Source organism: Macrosteles quadrilineatus, unplaced genomic scaffold (assembly GCF_028750875.1).
Source record: "Macrosteles quadrilineatus isolate MER2022 unplaced genomic scaffold, UCM_ALF_1.0 Scaffold_5__1_contigs__length_97177068, whole genome shotgun sequence".
NCBI classification, from domain to species: domain Eukaryota; kingdom Metazoa; phylum Arthropoda; class Insecta; order Hemiptera; family Cicadellidae; genus Macrosteles; species Macrosteles quadrilineatus.
The window spans coordinates 54,702,292-54,726,102 of record NW_026542598.1 but is presented as its reverse complement, the minus strand read 5'-3'; the positions used below and the strand labels follow the sequence as shown (position 1 = coordinate 54,726,102).

At 32.7% G+C, this 23,811-nt stretch overlaps 1 protein-coding gene across 1 annotated transcript; it reads right to left on the bottom strand.

Annotated features, from left to right (window-relative positions):
• Positions 1 to 937: 937 nt before the first annotated feature.
• Positions 938 to 23,489, bottom strand: LOC128994487 (locomotion-related protein Hikaru genki). Its single transcript, XM_054419073.1, has 10 exons — positions 23,236 to 23,489; positions 12,666 to 12,890; positions 11,848 to 11,948; positions 9,361 to 9,526; positions 8,233 to 8,406; positions 6,368 to 6,502; positions 5,793 to 5,942; positions 3,827 to 4,036; positions 3,079 to 3,258; positions 938 to 2,463 (listed from the first exon to the last, which is right to left on the bottom strand). Exons 1-10 carry the CDS (start codon positions 23,312 to 23,314, stop codon positions 2,264 to 2,266), a joined length of 1,620 nt encoding a protein of 539 aa, XP_054275048.1. The 5' UTR covers positions 23,315 to 23,489; the 3' UTR covers positions 938 to 2,263.
• Positions 23,490 to 23,811: the final 322 nt, after the last annotated feature.

Genomic DNA, 23,811 nt, shown 5'->3' with positions numbered 1-23,811 from the left:
TCACTCTGTAAAGTTTATTTGTACCCTGCGAAATGTTTTGTAAGGCATTAGCTTTGCAGATATATTTTTAAATTGAATTAGTAACAGGATTCTGTAAAGGCTACCTTTAATTCAATTTTAATTGGATTAATAAGTTTTGGGTTAATAGTTGCATGTTTTATGAAAAGAGTTTCCGAATAATAATTATGTATGATAGTTATTAACAAATAAGTTTAAATTATGACAAATTATTTTTTTACTTTTTTATTCAAACACATACAAAATTTATATCTCGGTATTGTTTCCTAATAACGAAAAACCTAATACAGTGGTACAGTTACTAAAGTAATAATTATATGAGTAACAATCTTAAAATTGCTTTATTTACATTGCGTAGGCGTACAGTTGATATCTTTGTGTGATATTGTATCCTGAATACAATGAAATGTAAGGAAATCATTCTTCGTTCAATATTTTTTGTAAAAGACATTAACAAAATTTATACAATTAAACTTATTTCCGATTAAATCAAATTTTTAAGCTAAAATGCTCCTTACAATTTACTATCCTTTGCGTTTAATAAAAAATGCGTTTTAATATAGTGTTATAGAATAATATTTTAAATACTCGTATGTATCTAAAGACGTCAAAGCTAAGATATATTTTATCCTTAATGCGAATTAAAGATGGGTTTGATGTGAGTTAAAAGATTATTTTAAATGTCACATTCTTAAAGCTACTTCATTGTAACTAAGACTTATTATTTACTTAATCAGGATCTTTTATTGAAATCATTGCCATTAAGTAAAGGCAGGCTCAGTTATTAGCCATTTAAAGTTAAGTTTACCTACTTTTGCACCTTTGCAACCTTGAGATGTAAGCAATATAACAAATCAGCCACCCAAGTATTATTTTTCTTCGCAAGGATTAAAAGTAACGACTAAGATATGGGGTTTTATTTGTTTATTCACGTCATAAATTTAATACATTGCATATATTGTACTTTACTTTTCATTTGGTAAAAAATATAATAATATATTTGTCATAGTATAATATCACATGTTAACAAAATATGTTATTTGTATTCAAGACATACACTACTATCTTTATAATACAACAACGCATCACAATTATTGTGATAAAATATAATATTATCTAGTATGTAAAATTGTACCTTACTGTACACTTTGTACAACAATATCAATGATATAAAACAAGTCTAGTATTACACGCTATTAATAGGCCTACAGTTAAAATTATAAGTTAAGAAATGCTCAATGTTAAAAAAGGAATTTTTGACGCTTTTAAGTAAAACTAATAAAGAACTTAGCGTCAAAAGTTAACAAATTGGCCGAACTAAGCACAAGTTTTTTTCAATCCCTTTTTTGCAACGATTTTGTCACTTATTAAACAGCAATTACAGATAGTATCAACAAACCCATTCGTGTTAACATAACCATACAATATAAAATAGAAAACTTTGCATGGCTATAACGTTATACAGCACTGTATCGACTACTCCATTTGAGCTTTCAGGCGTTTATCAACCATTTTAATACCGGATGTAGGCTAAAAGTCTTTAAAAATACTTTCAAACCTTTAAGTTAAAAATTTTTATTTTCATGACATTTTACCCTCTACAATATAAACAAGTTCCAACAAAAATGTATAGTTTGTACATAATTAGTTTTTTACCACGTGCACTCTTTAGAACATTTAGCGTTAACAAATTTAAGCGATATTTTAAACTTGCACTAAGATATTTCGGCAGTCGGACCTAGTACCAATAGTCTACGTCGGACCAATGTAAAGTCGTCAGGTTGGATGATATGCTTGGGTGAGTTGAGGACTTTGTTTGGGAAGTCGAACTAGTCTGGCCCTGAGTTTCTGTACTTAAATCATCTCGAACTTCGGCTACAGTTGACACAGAATTTGTTCCAAACGTTTCACTTGTGAAACTTGGCTCTTCTGACGAAGTAACAACTTCGTCCGACGTGAATATAGTTTCTGGTTCGTTTGTGAGACTTTCGTCTTCGGAAGTTATTGGAATTGAATAATCCCATTCAGTTGGTTTTGTTTGTTCAATATATACACCCGTGGTGTTTGAAATCGTTACATCTTCATCAGAAGGACTGAGAGTTGTTTCATGATAAATTCTCTGAGGTTCCTCCACAACAATATTTTGTTCATCTTGTGTTGTAGAGTTTTGATCTTCGCTGAGACCTATATAGACGTCTTCAGTCTGGGTAGTTTCTTCTTGAGCCTCAGTAGTGTTGGCCTCAGGTCACACATCTCTGTAGTTTGTACATTCCGGGACAGGTTGGGACCAGGTGCCGTCAGGCTGACATAAGGGACGTGCGTCCAGACGGGACACGTAGCCAGCGTGGCACGTGACCTTCAGATGATCCCCGGGGTCATAGGCAAACTTGAGGGGAACGATCCTTCCATTGGCTGGCTCCCCTGGGTAGTCACACTTTGGCTTGCCTAAAACATAGAACATGTTAGAGATATGGTCCAACAAACATAATGATAGGTTAGTTCGGTATTATTGTTGAAATGGAAAGGGAGAGAGCTCTAGGGAAGGGTCTAGTGGTATGGCTCGGAGCTTTAAAGCCTGAGGCCCCGGGTTCAAATACCGCCAATGGCCTATGGATTCTATCTATCAGATAACGCCCTGACCCTCCAGGACTAGCCTGAAGTAATGTGTAAAACAGTTCTGGGCTAGAACCAAACGTCCTATGATGCACACCTAATCCTTAAATAAAAGCTAACTTAATCAACCACCAATTCATTAATGTTAATGTCACAGTGGGGTTGAATTTTTTTTTTTTTTGTATGGAAACGCTAGGCGTGAAGCGTCACAAAACGTTCATATAAACATTGATGAGAACTTTGATTCCAGGATAAGAATAATTTAAGCTCGATTTAAAAGGGTTCTTGTCAAAATCACTAGTTGATTAACACACGTCTTCCAGAGCTTTCCGGTCAGGTAATGGTCATTTCAACCACATGTTAATCCAGTAACTTTAACCTTCAAAAACATTAAGGCAAAGTTGGATATACAAAAACAACTACTGTTCACTGCCGCTATGCACTCACAGAATGGCGGAGGATGCGACCAAACTCCAGTTTCTATGCAGACGATGCTGGCCTCACCAACAATCTGATGTCTCTCATTGCAGGAGAACTGTATGACAGCGCCTACTCCGTAGATGCCAGGGGTAGCGTCCTCCACCAACCGACCGTTGAGAGGCACGACTGGAGCTGGGCATCGTATGGCTGTAACCACAGAAGAATATGAGGTATAATATTATATTTTAAAATCAAAATTGCAATATCCTGGGATTTACAGCCAATTTTATATAAATTGGGTGCTGGACTATATCATTTTATTATTTTATAAACAAGATGGTTCTACAAAACCCAAACTAAGTACCCCTAGTAAAGGATAGATTGCATTGCTAAACACACTGTAATTTTACTTACTTACTACTAAAATATCACAAATGTTACTCGAAAATATTTCTTTTATTTATTTAAATACATAGCCGAATTTATTAAGGCTGTTAAATGTCCCAAACCTTAAGAATATTAATAATTCATTAAATTAATTAAATCATTGAGGTACGTATCTAGTAGCCACTACAGTGGCTAATTTTTTGTATGTCCCACGTTCACATCCTAGGACGCTAGGTTCTAATCTAAACAGTTACGGACTAGAACCTAGCACCCTAGTATGTGAAGGTGGGACATAACGAAATTAGCCACAATAGTAAAAAAGATTACCAGTAAATGTTTAGAAAACAGTAGCCTAATATTCTCTTGAAAGGACCATAACAATACGAACCTTTACAAGAGGGCATGGGCGCTGACCACTGTCCGTTCAGTTCGCACTCCAGCCCCGGCTGCCCCACCAGTTTGAACCCCCAGGGGCAAGTGAAGACTGCGCGGCCTCCGTAACTGGTGTTGTACTCGGACAGTCGCAAGTAGGGGTCGTGGGTGGCGAGCTCTGGACAGACGATGGGCTCACATCGGGGCAACGGCGCGGACCACCGGCCTGATAAAGAGAGAGTTAGTAGGAACAATAAGCAGATTAGGTTAAAATAAGCCTTATATTTATGTATCAAGAACATCATCTGCACCATTTCATCACTGTAGTCACCACAGCTTAGCCTAGGTAATCTAAACACTAACACTAGACTTCACTATCTCCTGACCACCACCCAATCTATGATGGTGTTAGTCTACGGAGATGGTTCAGGTAACAAATATAAGAGAGATTCGTAGAAATTAAGTACTAGTGAACCCTCATTAACATGTACCCCATTGATATTGACCTTGCTTATTTTACACAACCACTTGACAGGAGGTTGTAAACATTTCACACAACCAAGGTATAAATGCTCCTCTAATGAAGCATGCAGTTGTTTGCACTGTTTGCATCAGTAGTTATTTTTTTATTGAGAGTACACTTTCCAAGCGTCTGTGTAAGATGTTTATATGCAAAGGGGGTTCAAATGGTCCTGGGAAAGCTCTCACTTTTATTGCTTCATATAGACTAGAATTTATTCTGTTTAATCAGGACTTGCCTTAACCTGGACACCTTGAATTCTCAATTGGTCCAGAATAGTCAGAACTTACTGTGCACTAAATATGAACACATGAGGTTTCCCACTGATTGAGTACACATACTACATTACACCGGGTGAATCTCGCAGGATCTCCATTAAATTAAGTACTATTATACATAATTTTATTGCTAATGATAGCAGCTACAACTTTTGTTCGAAACATAGTTTCATAAAACGTCAGAGAAAAATGTTAGGGCGACAAAAATAAAATTATGTGTATAAAAAAAATTTAATAATTTCACGTTTACATAAATAACGAACAAACGGTAACAGCTACGATAAACGTTAGCTGAACATCAAGGTAGGACATGTTATAACCAAGTCAATAAAACAAATTGCAATTCAATATGTTGTTCAACAATCTAGAAAAACGTGATTTACGAAACCCTTACACTTTATATGTTTAGGGGGGGAAGCAAGGTGGGTAGGGGTAGGGACTTTTGGCTGAACACTTGTCTAAATGGTAGTAGTCGATGGACAACAAAAAATCAGCCCTTTAAAATTTTTTACTTCCTAAAAACGCAGGTTGACTGGACTAGTTAGTAAGTAAATTAAAATTATTATTCCATCATTAGTTTGAAGAAAAGTTGTTTTAGTTTTAAGTATGCTCCAATATTTAATGTAACCATAAATATGTGGTCATTTTTTTAGATTATATCTGTAGAATTATATATTATCAAGGTTAGTTGTTAGTCTATGGTACAATACGATCCAGAGTACATTTACTCGCTAGGTTACATTTATAAAGTATTAAAGATTATATTAACATATAAAATCAGTCCAGAGACTTTTAAATTTACAATTTCAACTACACTCGGCACTTTGTCTACGAAAGTGTTGCAATCTTCTTGGTCAGGCTATGTACTCTTTTAAATGACCTCAATTAAGTTTTCTAGTTTCATAAATTCATTCACACAATTCTTCAAGTAAATTTATCGAGTAACATTTTCTTTTGGCCATGTTCAATAGAGTGGGGATGGTATTGATCGCATCAATTAGGATGGTATGGTGACGGGGCGAGTGCGGTAGAGACAGAAAAGCCCTAACAATCCTCCCCTATTGTGAATACAAATGAGATCCAACTGCAATTTTTTTGACGAATTGATGAAATAACAAAAGTGATGGTGGTTAGAGAAATGAAGTACCATGTGCAATGTCTATCCTGCATGGTTCAATGTATACCTGACGCCTGGCAAGTTAGGTTGGAGGTGCCGTTGAGCCGAAACCCCAGAGGACATTGGAAGTACGCCCTTTGACCCAGCTTGTTGCCCTCTATCCTTGATTTAAGATGGCGGTCTGGTGACGTGACATCCCTCAGGTCACACTCTACCGCTAAAACAAAAAACACAACTTATATTACTGTCATATTATTGTTAATAAAACATAGAATAGCCTGTTAGACTAATCCAAGAAAATAGGATAGGTCTAATTTAAGATTCAATTCATGTTTAGATGTACAGTTTCTTTTGTAAGAGTTCAGATATTTACTCTTAAATTTTGAGGGGTGTATTTGTTGCATTATAGAACTAAAAATAAACATTGAAAATGTCAATAAAGTTGGAAAAAGACGTAGATCGAAACGATTTCTTCTAAAAAGAACCAGCAGTCAAATTACATTTACTATCACCATAAGTTTAAACCTCGTTCCTTCCATCAATTTGCACAAATACGTTTTTATTAGTTTATAATGCTAGAATAAATACCGTATAAGATCAAAGTTTGTAACTTAACTAAAATATTATTTCCCTTCGTCTCACCTAGGACCTGGACGTTAAGGCTGTTGGTGAGACCCCTTGGAGTCTGGCACGTAAAGACTCCCGTGTCTTGGGGCTTAGTGTAGTAGATGGACAGTCTGTACTTCCACTCTCTCTCCTCCGCTGCGATCGCCCACCCTGCATAATAAAACTTACAATATTATACTACAAATAGGACTACAATCCATACGCTTCCATTTTATAAACCCAACATAAGCCTCATCACCACTACCACCACTACAACAACCACCTTCTTATTCTTAGTCTTCAGTGGCTGTCAGTTGACGTCTTGTACATCAGAGGTTTTCAATTCGTCTTTACAGCTTATACAACTTAAATTCAAGCTTATATACTTAATTTTCCATTGTTCATAATTAATTTTAAAAAATATACATTTTATTTAGTTGTATTTATGTTTTGTTAATAGTTCATAATTTCACTATGAAATCTAATGTAAAGAAAACGACCTACTACTTGTTTCGTTTTTGGTAAAATATTTCGTATAGTAGATCATTGCAATCAACTTTCATTTGGGCAGACTAATAGTTTCTAACATGAATAATATTTATCACTAAAAGGTTAATGACATCCATTTCAACTATTAAGCTAACTTACTAGTTCACCGATTGGTTATTTTGCTATTTAGGCTCCACAAAATATGGATGGGCATGATCATGGCATGTACCTTAACCATCGACCTCAGTGTAGTCGATACTATAGTGGAGTCTGGTCTATTTGACTACATTGTAACTACACTGCAACTCCTAACTAATCTACACTACTTTCCAAACAAATTACTTTTAGTTATAGTAAATAAATAATAAAATAAAAAAGGTAAGTCAAAGTCAAAAAGATTAGCATTATCATTTCGTTTTCTAATCCATTACCCTAGATTTATAAATGTAAATTTTTAAAACGTATTTCATTAATATGAGCGTAAAGTGATAAGAAAAGCGCAAATCACAGACTCATGAACAATGTGGAAGCTAAGTGGATTCAGGACCGAGACTGTTGTACTTAGGAATTCATGGCTTTAGCAATTTCATCCAGAAATAAAGGCATGACCACAGTCGAGTTTTATGAGGGAAATGCAGAAAGCCATAAAACTATCTAGGTTACAAGATACGGCGTCACTTCGGTGTCAAATAACCTGGAATGGCAAGACACCGAGGACTTTATGGGGAATAAACTGGCCAAAGCCATCATTTGACTTTATCTTTCAATCAGGATAGAATACAGAATCCACTTGATATTCTCATCAGAATAAAATGCAGTAATCAAGCCCCTCTTTCTTTCGTTGATTCAATCAGTTCTTATCTTTGTACTATGGATATACATATTTATGGATATAATTATTGCAATTAATTAAAAAAATAAGCTAACTATCACGTCACATATCTAACAATCCTTAAGGGAGTGTTTATTTTGTGTAAATCTTGATTGATGCACTTTTTTAACAGGTTGATGGTCTCCTTAAATGTTGCATTTGCCAAACATTATGGACATCAAAAGCTACTTTGAACGTATAAAACAGAAGGGCAGTTATTGTTATACAAAATGAACTTTACTAATAAACTTTGATCGAGGTAAGTAGGTAAATATGTTATAATATTTAACTAGGTGAAAGGATAAAATCGTTTGAACTTTCTAATACTTTCTTAATTACACTTAGTCTACCTGAAGTAAAATTTAGTTTGCTACTGATTGTTTTTGCCAAGGTCGTATACAACTAATTAGTGGGGTACAATAAGAACTTTACTGATAAATATTAAGGGTAGTTTTCACACTGATGTGATTGTATAGATTCCTAGAATGTATACAATCATAAATTACATTGCTCATGAATAAAATTTACTGTATATACAAACCTGTGAGATATTGTCGGTAGGTGGAGGTCCAAGTCCACTCAGGGTTGCCAATCTTCCTAGAGAACAGGCAGTCCAGGTGGAGGATTGTCTCCGGAAACACCGCCAACACTCCGGACGGTTCTACTGAGGCGGAGCCTGAGGGTATCCTGATGAGGATGGTTGGGGGAGAGTCCTCTGTTGGTAAAGGACGATGGTTAGTAAACAAAGTGAAAAAAGAAACACTTAAGAGTTAAATACAATACTATTTCTAACTATTATTGGCATTTATCATAGATTAGCACTCCACAATCTGTATACAGAATTTAAGATTTTTACTTGGATTTTCAAGTAAAAATATACTCTATTTTGGTCTATATTTTTCATATTATTCATGGATGTACAAATATCTAAAAAGGGCTTAGGCAAGATAAGTAAAGTTTAAAATAGGTATTGTCTGATCAATTAAGCAAATGAAAAGGGAAATATGCTACTTTTCAGTGATTATGTTGTTTAAATGAATAAAGCTTGGTAAAATAGTATATATCGTAAAATACGTTTAATTTGTTGCAGATTAAATCAAAGAAAAGTGAAACCTAGGTATTTCTTAGGAATAAAAAAACAGTATATTTTACATAACTAACGTGACTCGTTTTAACACGGGATCAAATTAAACTACATACAGTAAGTAAACGGCTGTCAAAAGCTTTATTCTTATCAAGTTAATCTTAATGGCAATTTTTAGCGTATATTTAACAATTTATCAAACATAGTATGTCATTTATGTTAAAATATAATTCACGAAAAATATTTATATCATGTACTATTTTATGCTAAATAGAGTATGTTAACAATGTTGTCGTTAGTATTCGCTTTTATAAAAAGAATAGCCGTTTCCCCTTCTATTATCCTGCAAATTAGTTTGAAATCTAAATAAAAATAAAACTAATATTACTTGGGCATACCCATTGGTCTGTATACCATTTAAATCAAAATCAACCAGATTATGATAAAAATAAGATACTATCAATATGTTTAGCCAATACAAATCCACAAGTTTACTACTTCAACTATTTTTAGAGGAATTAAATCTTCGAAAAATATAAGAACCATAAAAAATCTTATAAATTTACTCCTTACAATGTAACCTACCGGTGTAGTTGGTGAGGAGTGTAGTGGGTATACAGGAAGGAAGTCTGTAGTTCCACAAGCCGTTGTTGCATTGCAGTTCTGACTCTCCCAGGAGTTTGTACATCCCCAGAGGCTCCTTGCAGCGGAACTGAGCCACGGAGTTGTGTGGAAACACCTCATTCTTCGGCTGAAACATCAATACATTTAATCAGAGTGATAATTCGGAATGAATATAATAAAAAATGTAATGCTGTTTGGAAACATTCTATCAAATCTATAATTTATTTGATGAATGGATAGATTATTTTTGTTGCTGTAACAATAAAGGTGATCTGGTTTAGCTGTGCTTTTGCTGGTCTAGTTGTTGTAAACCGGGACCTCGATGTTTGAGTTCGTAGTTCGAACCCCGCAAACCACCAAAGGCTTTAAGATAAGTAATAACATCGATATTTGGTGGTTCAAAACCTACTGTACCTTGGTCTACAAATGTATACAAAAATAAATATTTTTTCAGAGGCAGAGGCATTTGTGTCCTAGAACTTCCTCTACTAAAATTCATACATTTATTTTTTACATAAATCAAAGCAATTCTGCTTGAAAACATTTTCCATTAGAGAGCTTTAAGTATTTAGATTTAAATTTACAACTTATGACTTTGACGTGAGAGGTTACGATATAACTTATATTATAAATGTCTTTGACTTTGGAAAAGGAATATAAGTTATGCTTTAGTCTAGAACGTTCCAATGCTGATGGCGTATTTTGCTTAGTGTACATTTATACACTTTACTGAGAGTGCAATAGAGATGTGTGTTAAGATCCGTTGTGGGTTATATGACTTTGAGAACATAGAGCGAGTTCTGCCCGCGTTGTATTGTTTGATAATGTGCCAAGCAGACAAAAGCCTCATCAACCCAATCGTGTTCTCAACCCCATCAGCATAACATTATCCAATTATTTAGTATGCTATTGAATAACTTATCTTTAAGTACACTAGTTCTGCAGTACCGCATGCAACTACATGACTATCTTCAAACTTATTTCCACTAAAATGGTTTTCTAATAATATTACTCTTCAGTGAAATAAAGCTAAGAATTATACTTTAAGTAAGAATTATAATTGATTCCCAAGGTTTAATAATAACTATTGTACATGTTGCTCGAAATCGAGCAATTGCAAAGAAGTACAGGAGTTACATATAAACAAATGACTTGTTAAAAAACTAATAACAGTCATAATTTCCGATTATTTTAAAAGAGTCAACTAAAAGATTATTAACTAATGGAAATACTCACAATTTACATAACAGTCCTATTAAAGGGTTATTTAAAGGGTTATTTTTTAACTATCAAACTGCCCATGGACGGGAAATGGTAAGCTTAGGCCTACAATTTAAGTCAACATAAAAAGTCTGTCAGCTTTTATAATGTACTGTACCTAAGTTATTTAGCCAATTTGTAGACAATAAGGTGTAGGCTACTTTAAACTCTACAGAACTCTCATGCTTCCATGGGGAGCAATTAATTATTAATATTTAATTCCTGACAACAGCTGGAGTTTCAAAACAATGTTTGTTTCCCATGTTAATCTTATGGAGAAATACGAAACTTTAAAGGGTCCCAGGGCCTCACTCTCTAATTATTCACCTAAAAAGGAAGTTTCTTGCACAACTTCACGTTACGCTCTTTCCAATGACATCAAAAACATGTCAATCGGTTCAGTAGTTTCGGAGGAGTAATTGTCACAAAAATCCTGCTTGCGTATTAAATAAGTAATAGAATAGATAATTGATAAGGGGTTAGCTGTAAAAAGCGTATATGATATTTTACTATGAGCATACCTTGTTTAGTCTATTGGAGTTTTAATTCCTACACATTCTTAACGTATCAATACTAAAAATTGACTGAGTTTCATTCTTAATTTGAAAGAGTTTAGTGAAAAATAAAATTATGCCTCTACATCCAAAATTATAAAATATTAATCGGATTTGTTTTAAAATATCTAAATTATTGATCGACATTATGTGTTCCGGTAAAACATGCATTGTGTGTAAAAAAGGCAATCTTAAATTATAAGATGACCGTTGAAAAATAAATAAGGATTATTATTTCTTTTCAGAACAATTTTGTTAAATATTCGAAGGGCTGATCGATGTAGTGCACCGACCTTTGACCTAAAATCTTGTTACGTCGATGCGTCTGTTTGAGAGGAGTTTTCTCTCATGCAGCACTTTAGCCCTTTGAAGCAACTTCGTCGACTTTTTACTATTTATCTGAGTGAGGCAAGTGTAACACTGAACATAGCAATGTAAATTAAATCAAAATATCTATAAAATTAGAGTTGATTTTAAAATATGACAGCTAAGTTTACTAAGCCTTAATTAATTTTGATACAACCAATTTTTTTTTTAAATATAGATGGCACTGTCTTAAATAAATACTGTAAATAGTAAAAATATTGCTAAATAAACATACTGTATATTTAACCCTTAACTTTTAGCTACTTACCGTTATAGTAATATTTCGATATGATATTATTGTGTGGGGTGGGTTAGTAATAATGGTACAGCTTCTCAGCAAAGGTTGAAACCTCGCTCCTCCAACAGCATCTGGAACAGTCGTACAGATATTGTCATGTAAATAAATTATGACGTTGTCTTACTTTTTGATATTCAACCAAATTTCTCAGAACTCTACGCAGAGTAAAAAGTAATTGTAATTGTTTCTGCCATCTACAGTTTTACTCGGATAAATTTAAACCTTCCAATCGAATAATAAATACTTTAGCTAACGCATTCATGATAGTGATAAGGTTAACATAACTATTCATAATTTCTTTTCCAAATTCGTAAAAAAGGTGCTATTCTTTGATTTAAATCACCATTAAGGTGATTTAATAATGTTTAAGAGTTGATTGTAAGAGTTAAAGAGTTTTTTTTTTAACATTGAAAATAATCTAAACATTTAGTCAAACACCGTTCAATAAACTCGTTAAGCAGTTACGGACCAGGGTGACTCAGAAGTATCTTTTCGATCTGATTGGCTAGCCTTTGATGATTCGAGACCAATCACCTGCCTCGACTCGCCACTGAAGTCACTGGTGTATTGCCTACGTGACGGTCTTACTGTCGTAGAGGCACTTTAGTGTCTTTAGTTCACCGTTAAGACGAATAGTCTATGGCTACGTGTAGCTGAGGTTGAGGCCTATCATATAAACTAAAGCTGCCACGATCCCAGATAGCAGTCTTATGACTTGTTTTTTGCTCGGGGGCTCATGCAAGTCATCGAGTTGTATTACTTAATGCAAAAGATTTTTTTTTTATTACCTTGGTCCTGCTGACAGAGGGGACCAACCCACTCTCCACCGATGCACTTGATCTTGCATACTCTCTTGAGTGGCCCGAACTGAACGGGGGCGGGAAACTCAGCGGAGAAGCGCACTTCCCCCACAGTGGAATAGTCGGGGGCGGCACTGGCGCGGGCGGTAACTCGGCGTCCGTGGAGCGTGAGACCTGGGGGCGGACAGCCACTGCCCTTCCACTCGGAGGGGACTGTAACAGAGATAAATATATGTAGTGGGGATTAAAAGAGAGAAGAACATCCGTAGCATGAAGAAAATTGTATGTGGTAGGGATAAAGGGTATAAAGTACAGATGTCAGATATGTATACTATAAGTCCAGAACTTATAGATCCGGAGCTCAGCAACCGGCCCTTAAGTATTTTAAAGTCGAAATAAGAGTAGCTATGTGTGTATCATGAGTGAAAACTATGTCATTCCCTAAAAAGATCCAGTTGACCATTTCGAGAGCGGCAATAACTGTTTGTACTTGTAATACACACAAAAGATCCTTCTACCACCATAATTGACTTATCATTACACATATATTAACTATTTAGTTGTACATAAAATATAATTTAGGTTGTGTTTGCCTTTTTCTCTATTCATAGATGCATTGACGGATTAATGTTTTATAGAAACAACAACAGTTAAATCTGCTGCTTTATCGAGCAGGAACGAATAAAGTGGAAATGGGCTATTTTTCGTATTGTTTACAGGTGTAGATATGTGATCATTTCCTTGCAATAGTAAGAAAAATACGTTCTAATGGCAAAATTATAGTATGTTTAATGATTATAAGACCCAGCCACTCTTGGCATAGGTGGCCAAGAGCGCAAACTTCCAGCCTGGAGATCTAGGTACAATCTCCACCAATTACGTATGGATATTTGCTATATAACAGAAACAGGGACTGTTGTGTAGACATTTTAAATAAAATAAACATACACTTTGGTCTTTGGTATAGAGGAAAACATTCTATTGATAGGAAAACTCCATTCATAAAAACTAATTACAAAGAACCTTTTCAGTAAATAAAAAAAGCAATAAACCTGTTGTTACGAGTGACAAAAAAAGCACGTAGGTTAATCGTATGGGCAATTAACTGTACATAACACTGCTGAACTGTAAACATTCCAAGAATACATGAGTGTCTTCTCATTTTCGCCTTACGTTCTTTATACCATCATGTTCTTTGCTCAGTTTCCCTACTTTCTAGTAATTTTTCTTTTGAGTTTAATGTTCTGTTGCTAAATTAAAGAAAATTTGTACCTCAATAGCGGAATATGTTATTTACGAACCTTATGGTTGTACAGACCTTGTAATTTCCTTGTCCATTAAGATCGTCTGATTAAAAGACAAGAAATTATATCTGTTTTTGTCAAGTGAAAAAAGTATCTTTTATTACAATTATCCAATCAATTTCTATTAAAATGGTTATGGTAATTCACACAGTTTTTAGCAAGGGGCAATAGCAATCATACCAACGAGCTACTTATTAGTATAAATACACAATTTTTACTTAACTTCACATATGTTAAAATTATATAACAATCCTATGCGGACGTAAATAATTCCTAATTGTGTCAAGGAATATTATATTGATGTATATAAGAATGCATTGATGAATATGAAGGCGAAATACGAGAATGCTATGATTATCTCAAAGAAGTGAAATTAATATAGCTAATTGATTTACAAATTTATGACTGCCTTACATTAAGTACAAGTTTAAAAAGATTTGTGAATACATGAATTTCACCTTAATATGACCCAATAGATATCTGGACCCTAAGAATTTATTTAAGTGTTTTATGTGTATATTCTTGTTTTATTTTATACCTTTAGTAAACAAAATTTTGATGATAATCTTACTACTTCTGACATTAAATCATATTCACTTTTAATTAATTTAGCCATTCACAAAAGGTTAAAGGTGTTCAGAAAAGGATGTGGTGTTGTTGGCGTAGAGGGATACTTCATTTACAAAAAGTGCAAGCCTCTTCAGGGTGACTGTGTTTGAAAATATATATTTTCCATTAATAAAATTAAATAAACCTACCAAAGTGGAGTGGTCTTCTGCAGTTACAAATGTTTGAATTGTTTGTTTAATATATTATTAATGTAACAATTATTACGTTGATATGTTTTTTTGTAGAACATACTTTTATACACTTTTTTTACTTGAAGTAGCTTACAAAGTAAAACACGTATCTTCTACGGTGGTAAAAAGGCAATTCCTTGTTTAAGAAAATTTACAAACCTAGGGAAACAGAAATACTATGGGTAGTGTACACAACATAATAACTACCTTACATTAAAAACCACCCGCTACATCTTAGTAATAATTTAGTAATAAATTTAGCCATTCACAAAAGGTTAAAGGTGTTCACAAAAGGATGGGGTGTTGTTGGCGTAGAGGGATACTTCATTTACAAAAAGTGCAAGCCTTTTCAGGGTGACTACGTTTGAAAATATATATTTTCAATTAATAAAATTAAATAAACCTACCAAAGTGGACTGGTCTTCTGCAGTTACAAATGTTTGAATTGTTTAATATATTATTAATATAACAATTATTACGTTGATATGTTTTTTTGTAGAACATACTTTTATACACTTTTTTTTTACTTGAAGTAGCTTACAAAGTAAAACACGTATCTTCTACGGTGGTAAAAAGGCAATTCCTTGTTTAAAAAAATTTACAAACCTAGGGAAACAGAAATACTACGGGTAGTGTACACAACATAATAACTACCTTACATTAAAACCACTCGCTACATCTTAGTAATAATATTTAGCTATGGGGATATTATTAAAACATATAAATTCATTTTAACCAGTCTTCGGGCATAACTGATTAGCATTGGATTGACATTTGAAACACTTCATTGAACCAAAGATGTTAAAAGTTTTAAATGAGAAAAATCATTCATCTCTAAATGGAATTTGATTCTATTTCGAATGCGAAGTGAGCTTGTTGGACAATGGTAAGTAGTCAACCATTGAAGCGTAGAACTTCTAAACTAAACTTCCATTCCAACCCAATAGTTTCTTAGCCATGTCTGATCATTGTCTTTCTGCTCCATAAAGTTCCTATTCATCGATATTCATTCAAGTTCAAAGTTATGATTTGACTTAACTTTGAGAGAAGCGCATTTTGTAACTGTATATAGTTTATAAACGATTTTCTTCCTATCAACTAATAAATTATGACAGTAGTTTAATCAGAACCACGAATACTAGAAAAATACCAGTATGAATCATAAAAATTTACAAACATACGCCTAAACAAACAATCCCCTATACTAATACAGTAGCATCATGGTTTTGTTTACTTTCGGGCCAAAAACGTCATTTGTTTATGTTTATGATCCATACCAGGTCTTTTCTAGTATTCGTGAGCAGAACTAATCATATACAAAATTTATTTTTGTATAATCTGGTATATTTGATCGGTTGAATGTATATTCCTCATAATTTTAATCAAGGTATGGATAATAGTAATCTCATAATATTGGTTTCACTTTGATATTGGAAACTTTAGCTTTTTAGATTCTTACAATATTTTACCTAGGGTCTACTTTATGGTTCTTATTACCTTTTTTACTATACGATTTGTAAATAAAATAAAAATGCTTGTTGTTTTCAAAGATTACTGTAAAATTGTTATGTAACTATATATGGTGATAAACTATGTCCACATTGGAAAGTATAGCATTGGTAAGCCCTAATTATTTAACTTTTTAACCTTGTTAATTTTGTTGTATAAAAACTAAAAGTAATCATATTTTTTCCAAAAAACTAGCTGGATAACAACGAAATTAGATCTTAGAAATTAGTACTGTGGTACGGTGATAGAGACGAAGCTACCTTTGACTAAAACAACCTTTAAACTGAAGATTTCATTGGCTTATACAAGGAACCAACTCTTAGTTAGGTGATGATTTATTTTTATAATGATTGTTGATAGTTATTCACCTTAGATAGGTAGTACAAATAAAAATTATGTCCACTCTTCTTGATTTACAATTGATTACCTTCAGTAGAGAGATAAATTGTCCAACTATGAGGGGGTTTATCTGAATTAGTTATTAAAAGATGGGTTTTACTTGAGTTCGTGTTTGTAGTCCTGGTTCATGTCACTGTTTAGGTTGCATTGTTTTAGGTGAGTCGGTGGCTCAGTCGGTAAGGTGACGGACTTCGGGCCTTAAGGCAGCGATGTCGTTGGTTCGGATCCTGGTCACTACCGTAATAGTATATTACGTTACTAGTCATGAAAATAGGTGTTTACCGGTGTCGAGTATGGGATTACCATACGAGTCCGGTAAACACATTTTGGACGAGTGATGTACGATAGTTTACGCCATACTACTAAATCTGTACAAATCCTTACATATTACCACCAACTAAAGGACTAAAAATCACTAGATTTCTGTTTATAATTCTAGATTCTAGATTTCTGTAGATGTTTCTGTTTATAACCATTCATTGCAACCTAAATACAGTATAATCAGCTGATTGGTGTCCGGTAAAACTCATTACAATACAGTAAGTAGTACGCAATGAAACCCCATTTGAATAAGCTGGTGGCAAACAGCTGTTTTCTGGACTAAATCCTTGCGTGGGAAGTTCCTCGAAATAATTTAGTGTGGTGTAAACATTTTATCAGGACAGTTCTTCTTCGTACTGTATCGGGTCACACCTTGCTTTGCTGTATTCGATCTACGCACGGGCAGTTAGTCTATGTGGACGGGCAAATGCAATGTTAAAAGAGGCCGCCTACCTCTTTAATTGAAAAAAATGAGTTTGTTCTATCCCATTTTGTTATAACCAAACTTTATATTACTGTAACTTTCTTCTCAGGTTGTCTTTACATTGTGAAATGTACCATCAATAAAGAGTTGTCATTCCTTACGATTAATGCAAGATACTATTGATTTATAAACACTTTTACCTTAATTATACCTTAAAGTTGTGGTATGATATCAGCTGTCTTGTTGCAATGCCATAAACACTTGTTTCCATAAGCAATTATACTTTAAAATAATGTTCACTCACTATATTTCAAATTTCAATAACTTGACAGAGAATACTGTTTCATATCAAACCTAGACAGAAAATAAATTGATCTATTATTCTTGGAAATATTATATGAATGTACCGTCAATATAGTATCAACACTATATCGATATTAAATTTAAATATAATCAAATATTACCTGCACACCTTTTAAACATATATCTTTGAACAAACCACAGAAATATATTTGGTAGAAATATTCTCCTCTGGTATATAATCTAAACGGGTTTATCTTCTTCGCAAATCATCGATCCTAAAAATAAATATCGCAGAAAAGGTAACCTGGAGGCGAAAGGATTTAGTTTCTCTCATTCTTTTGTTAAGAAATATGAGGTTCTAATTCACTTCAACCCGAAATTCTCTCTAAGCCACCAACGCATCTTTCCATTTCTTTTATTATGTAAGATATTACCTCGCGGGTTTCAGCTTAAAGGCATCCTTTTCAAACAAGGATCTCCACAATGTTGTTTTGTTTTAGCGAATAAAAAAAAAATAATAGTAATACAATTATTAAAGATTTGACAGTTATTTATATCAATATTGTATAGAAAAAATATGTAAAAAAAGGATACACTATTTATTGTAACATTAACTATATTCAACGCTTGAAAAACATGTCTTTCTCTTGTAAAGAGGATTTCTTTATCGTATTCCTGTATAAAACCTCATTTATATTTTCACATCTTTTATTGTAGTAATACAGGGTGAATAAAAAGTCAAGACCCCCCCCCCATCTAATATTTTTCCAAGTAAATATACAGAGATATCCTTTTGGGGGTCATGCAATCTTAGCGACAAGTTTCTTTTTATGATTTTGCAATTTTTGAGTGTCCCCCCAAAAGGGGGGATTTGGGGGGTAACTCAAATATTTTAAATGTAAACCCCCTTCAAGTGACACCTCATTTTAAAGTTTTTACACAAACTTAAATAATGGTGAAAACTAGAGGCTGCTATCTCTTTTCTGTCCAAAATGGTAGCCCGTCAAATGTTGTGGAAAATCAATGGTAAAATTGGTTCGTAATTGTAATATTGGCTACCATTTTGGATAGAGAAGAGATAGCAAACTCTGGTTTTCACCATTCTTTAAGTTTTTGTAAACACTTCAAAATGAGGTGTCACTTGATGGGGTTTTACATTGAAAAGTTTTTAGTTGCCCCCTAATTCCCCTTTTGGGGGGACACTCAAAAATTTTAAAAACATAAAAAGAAACTTGTCGCTAAGATTGTATGACCCCCAAAAGGATATCTCTGTATATTTACTTTGAAAAATATTAGATGGGGGGGTCTTGACTTTTTATTCACCCTGTAGATTATTTATCTGCTGTGATGTCATGAGCTTTACTATTTATGAACCAACAATGCATATTAAATCTCAATCTACACAATCCAAAATACATGATTAATTGGTAAACCATGAATAGGCTTTTTAAGTTTGTTTTCGCTAATATATGAATTAGTTTGAAATTATACACAATAACGTATTAAGAGTTTAAGGCCTAGTTGCTCATTTTGAATACGTATGCAGGTAATTTAAGTTATAGGCCTAGTAATATTTTTTTACATTTAGCCTAGGAGTAAAATACAAACTAGTTAACAATTGAGTATTGTTAACTACATTGAATTATATTTTTAACTATATTGTTACTACATTCTTACTACTTTTTTAGTAAATAGTTAACTAAATTTAAAACTTAACCTTGACATTCTTCATTATTATTATATGGGCTATCATAAATCTTGCATTTAAATCTAAAATAATTTATTTGTTATTGGGTGTAAACTATTAACTTGGTTTTAAAGATAAAATGAATTGTGTTGTTGACCAAACAAGTTCAACTACACTAACCAACAAAAAATACAGCACTATTTTAACGTACGCTATATTACAGCCAACTAGTATGAGTCAGCAATAAAACCAAGCTCTATGATATTATTCGCTCTATACACAAAACAAACCGAACAAGGGGTATGTTGTTTCAATAAATATGTATTTATTAATTCACGTATCACTAGTACATATTAACATATTAGTAGTATGCACAAGAAAAATAATCAATGCAGTTGATAAGTTTTGTTTATCATTTTACGATCATTTTTCAATATTTTTTTCCCCCAAATAGAATTATCGGTTACTGTAGATAAAGGTCTCGGATATTTGCTGCCACATGAATAACAAAAAAGTTAAATATAAGTAAAGTAAAGTAATAAAGTAGTAGTAAAGTAGTAAAGTAGTAGTAGTAAAGTAGTAGTAAGTAAAGTAAGTAAAGTATTAGTAAGTATATAAGTTAAATGTAACAATACCCAATCGAGGAAGAAATTCAGATTACCTAGCCAAAACTAAAATAACTAACAGGAATTTTTAAATAGCAATGAATTTTAAATCTCGATAATACGTGATGGCAAACGTATAACGGAAAGGTTACTTGTTTTCAAATATTTACGAATAAAATACAAAAAGTAATCAACCCTGTAATCAAACAATTATATATAATTTATAATGTGTTATAAAATATTAAAAATAATGAAATTTAAAAAGAGGTATTAATTTAATGTTTGGATAGTTCTAGAAATTAGATTACTTTCCTAAAAAAATACACTGACGAAAGTAAAGTACATATGTAACTTTAATTATAATCAAATCAAAAATAATGAAAACATTAGATTTTTCAGAGGAATTCCAAAGTGAGTGAATAAATTAAACACAATATTGTATACAAGAGTCTTGAAATGAAGTAAGAAAGTTGACCAAGAAGTGTTCAAGGGAGGAAACATTATCTGAGCTCTTTGGGAGTTGCGAAACAAAGTTGGAAATGCAAAAACTTTCCTTTCCGGCGAATGGTTCTGTAGTTATGAAGTTGAAGAGGTTTTGAAAAAACGGAATAAAACAAATTAAAATTAACTTTGACAGTTATTATGAACTTAGGTTTGATGTTAGAGACATTGGTTATTGAATCGTGATTAGCGTAGGAATAAATGCCTGCAAATTGGAAAGAACGCTACAGTTTTTTTTTCTCTATAGATAATTGACCTGTCTTTAAAGTGTACCTATTTTTAATGTTCATGAATTGAACAAGGGTATTGAATCGAATGAGTTTTGTATACAAAATATTTTCTATTTAATGTTTATTTTAATAAAATGTAAGTAAGAGTGCTACTTTTAGCTGCAAAAGGAATACAAAACTATTGATATTTAAATTCAATCCATCTCTAAAGAGTCGCCTAGAACTGTATATTCGTACTAAAAAAATCATAAATTTGTTAATTTAAAAAATGCAATCGTAGTAATATTCATAACACTCTTTTAGGTTAACTATCTTAAAGTATACTAACATGGTTTATGAGTGTGGTTCTAGTAAAACCAAGCTATATTGTTTAGATAAAACTGTTCCGTTATTCCAGTTAAAGAATAGAACTGTCACAACCATAAGGTTTGTATTGTTGTCCATACACTCGTTGCTTGAGGGTTTTCTGTTGTTGCACAACCCAAACCTGTCACTTCCACCGGTCACGTTGCAACCTGTTATTTTTCTTCGTAACCTGTTATTGCACGCTGAGTCCTTTGTGTTATGTTGTTTTATTGTTATTTTTATTTCCACAAAACTCGTTTCTACGACACATTTATTCCCTTAATGTGTTTTTTTCTTTTTTTTACTAACGCATATGTTAAATAAAATTTAATTACGTTTTATTTGTACCTTAAATTAAAAATAAGATAACTAAGTGTTAAACGTAACATTTGACCTTTGTATCAATATGAGTGTTTAATATTTACTAATAACACATTAATCAATGAACAGACTAACACAGTAAGATTAGTCTTGAGAAACCTTTAGTGAAGGCTTTCTTTCTTTAAGAACTAAAACTCATTTCTGTCTTAATCTGGAAACTTTCCGCTAGTATTGATCGCACAAGATTTAAACATCATGTTTATTTAACTACTTTAAAATTAAAAGGATTATAGTGGTAATGTTCAACGTTGTATAATCAATAAGTCAATATTTTCTAAGCTACATTACGTGATTGCATTTGATTAATGCAAATATTAAAATGAGCAATATTACAATCTATGAGCAAATTAAAATATTAAATCATGCTAACAAACCTTTATCTTAACTAAACCAATCAGTATTGAATAAAACAATTTCACCTAGTGTAATCAGGAATAATATATGAACAAATTGCTTTACTGAAATCATGTCTGGTAGTTTAATTAGAACAATATAATTGGTAACTGGTCTGCACTACAAACAACTAGCCATTGCAATTTCCATTCACGTGTATTGAACAACTTTATAGCGGAACTAATTAATTAAGTCTGATCAACTAATTACAAAACACTAATTGCACTTTTTGAGAACTTCTATTCAATATTTTGTAATTAAAAGAAGCACTGTATGTTCCTAATCATATTAAAATATGCAACTAAAACTAAACTACTGCAAAATATTTAATGAGATTTACATTAATTAAATTTAATCCAAACAACAAAGGTAAGACAGAGTTGTATATAGAAGGTATTATAGCAAAAAGTAGCCTGTCTACTATTGATTATTGGATCAATGAACTCCAACAAAAACAAGTGTAGTAAGTGTGTGTGAGTGCAGTTGTTTGTTTTGTTGAGTCAAACAAAGCTACTAATTCAATAAAGATCGTTATGTTTTAATAAATACTTTTCCTGAAGTTCTACTGGTGTAACATCCACACTTTTATATTATTATACAAAGATTATTTGAATTTGATCAATCTTGAGTCAATCATTGCGTAAGCATGAGATCATACACATATTACTGTTACTGTTTAGTTACAATCTTTTTATCAAATGCTTTATTTTGTGAAAATACATAAAGTATAATAATGCTTCTGTAAATCACGTTTCAAATTTTGTTGTCTTACGGAACTAGTTCTTATATTTATTATTAGTAGGGACTTAAGTGAACACAGTTTGACTAAGCTATAAACGAGATACTCCAACAGAATCATACTGCGAAACAACACTATCAAAGGAACAGTTCAAAGGGGAAGTTGTTGTCTTTTGAGCACTCTTTATACGATATAAAGGAATCCTTTTATTGGATGGTCAGTTTATAGGCTTACACAACATTTCAGATTTTGCTTTTGTACAATGACTGATCTTGAGTTATAACATATATTGTTAGTAAATAATAGCCTACACCAAAAAAGTATATAAACCGATTCATTGTAACAAACATTACGTAAAAGGACTTTGAAATCTCATACTTTTACAAGGTAATAAGTTATATGTATTATTATTAACGATGCTGTTTTTTTGTTTGTATGTTTTTACATTACAAACAAGCCCCAACTCAACCTATTGGTGTTGGTGGGTGTAATAAATCTAGCACTCAAAATTATTCGGAAACGTCCCAAGACTGGCTCATATATAAGGTGCTGAAGACGACGCTATTCATAAAACATGATAAACGACGGCATTATTCATACTCGAGAGGAAAAATTACCTTTTCTGTGGATTCTTGCCAGAAGTGTCCCTGAAAGAAGGCAACTCAGGGACAAAAAAGTGATGTATGCGGTGGCCATGGTCTGCGGGGGGTGGGAGTTACATGCTGGGTTACATCCGGTGTGATATTACTTCCGGTACGTCAACAAAGTCGAGACACGTGTTTCTTTTCAACTTTTGTACCTTGTGACACAAAACAGTTGACAGTCTCTTGGATTGTTGTAAATTTCAATGGAAGCACTTGGTGTATTCCAATTTCTATTGGAGGAGTTTTGTGATTATATGTAAACTATGTAGACACTCGTTATTTTAATGTTAATTATTTTAATAAATTGTGATTTTGACATAAAACGAATGATTTCATATAATTATGTAGTTTGTGATAAAGGTTAACATTTATGTTTTTGTACGCTTATACATGTGTAAGTTTACAGGGAAATTTATGAAATTTATTTAAGGTAATTTCTCTCAAACTGGACAGTTGTAAAACATTATTCCTTTTAAAAATTAAAATATTTTCATTTCTGTTTGTGAAATCAATATTCATCCAAAAAACGGTGCTACCATTGAACGCATA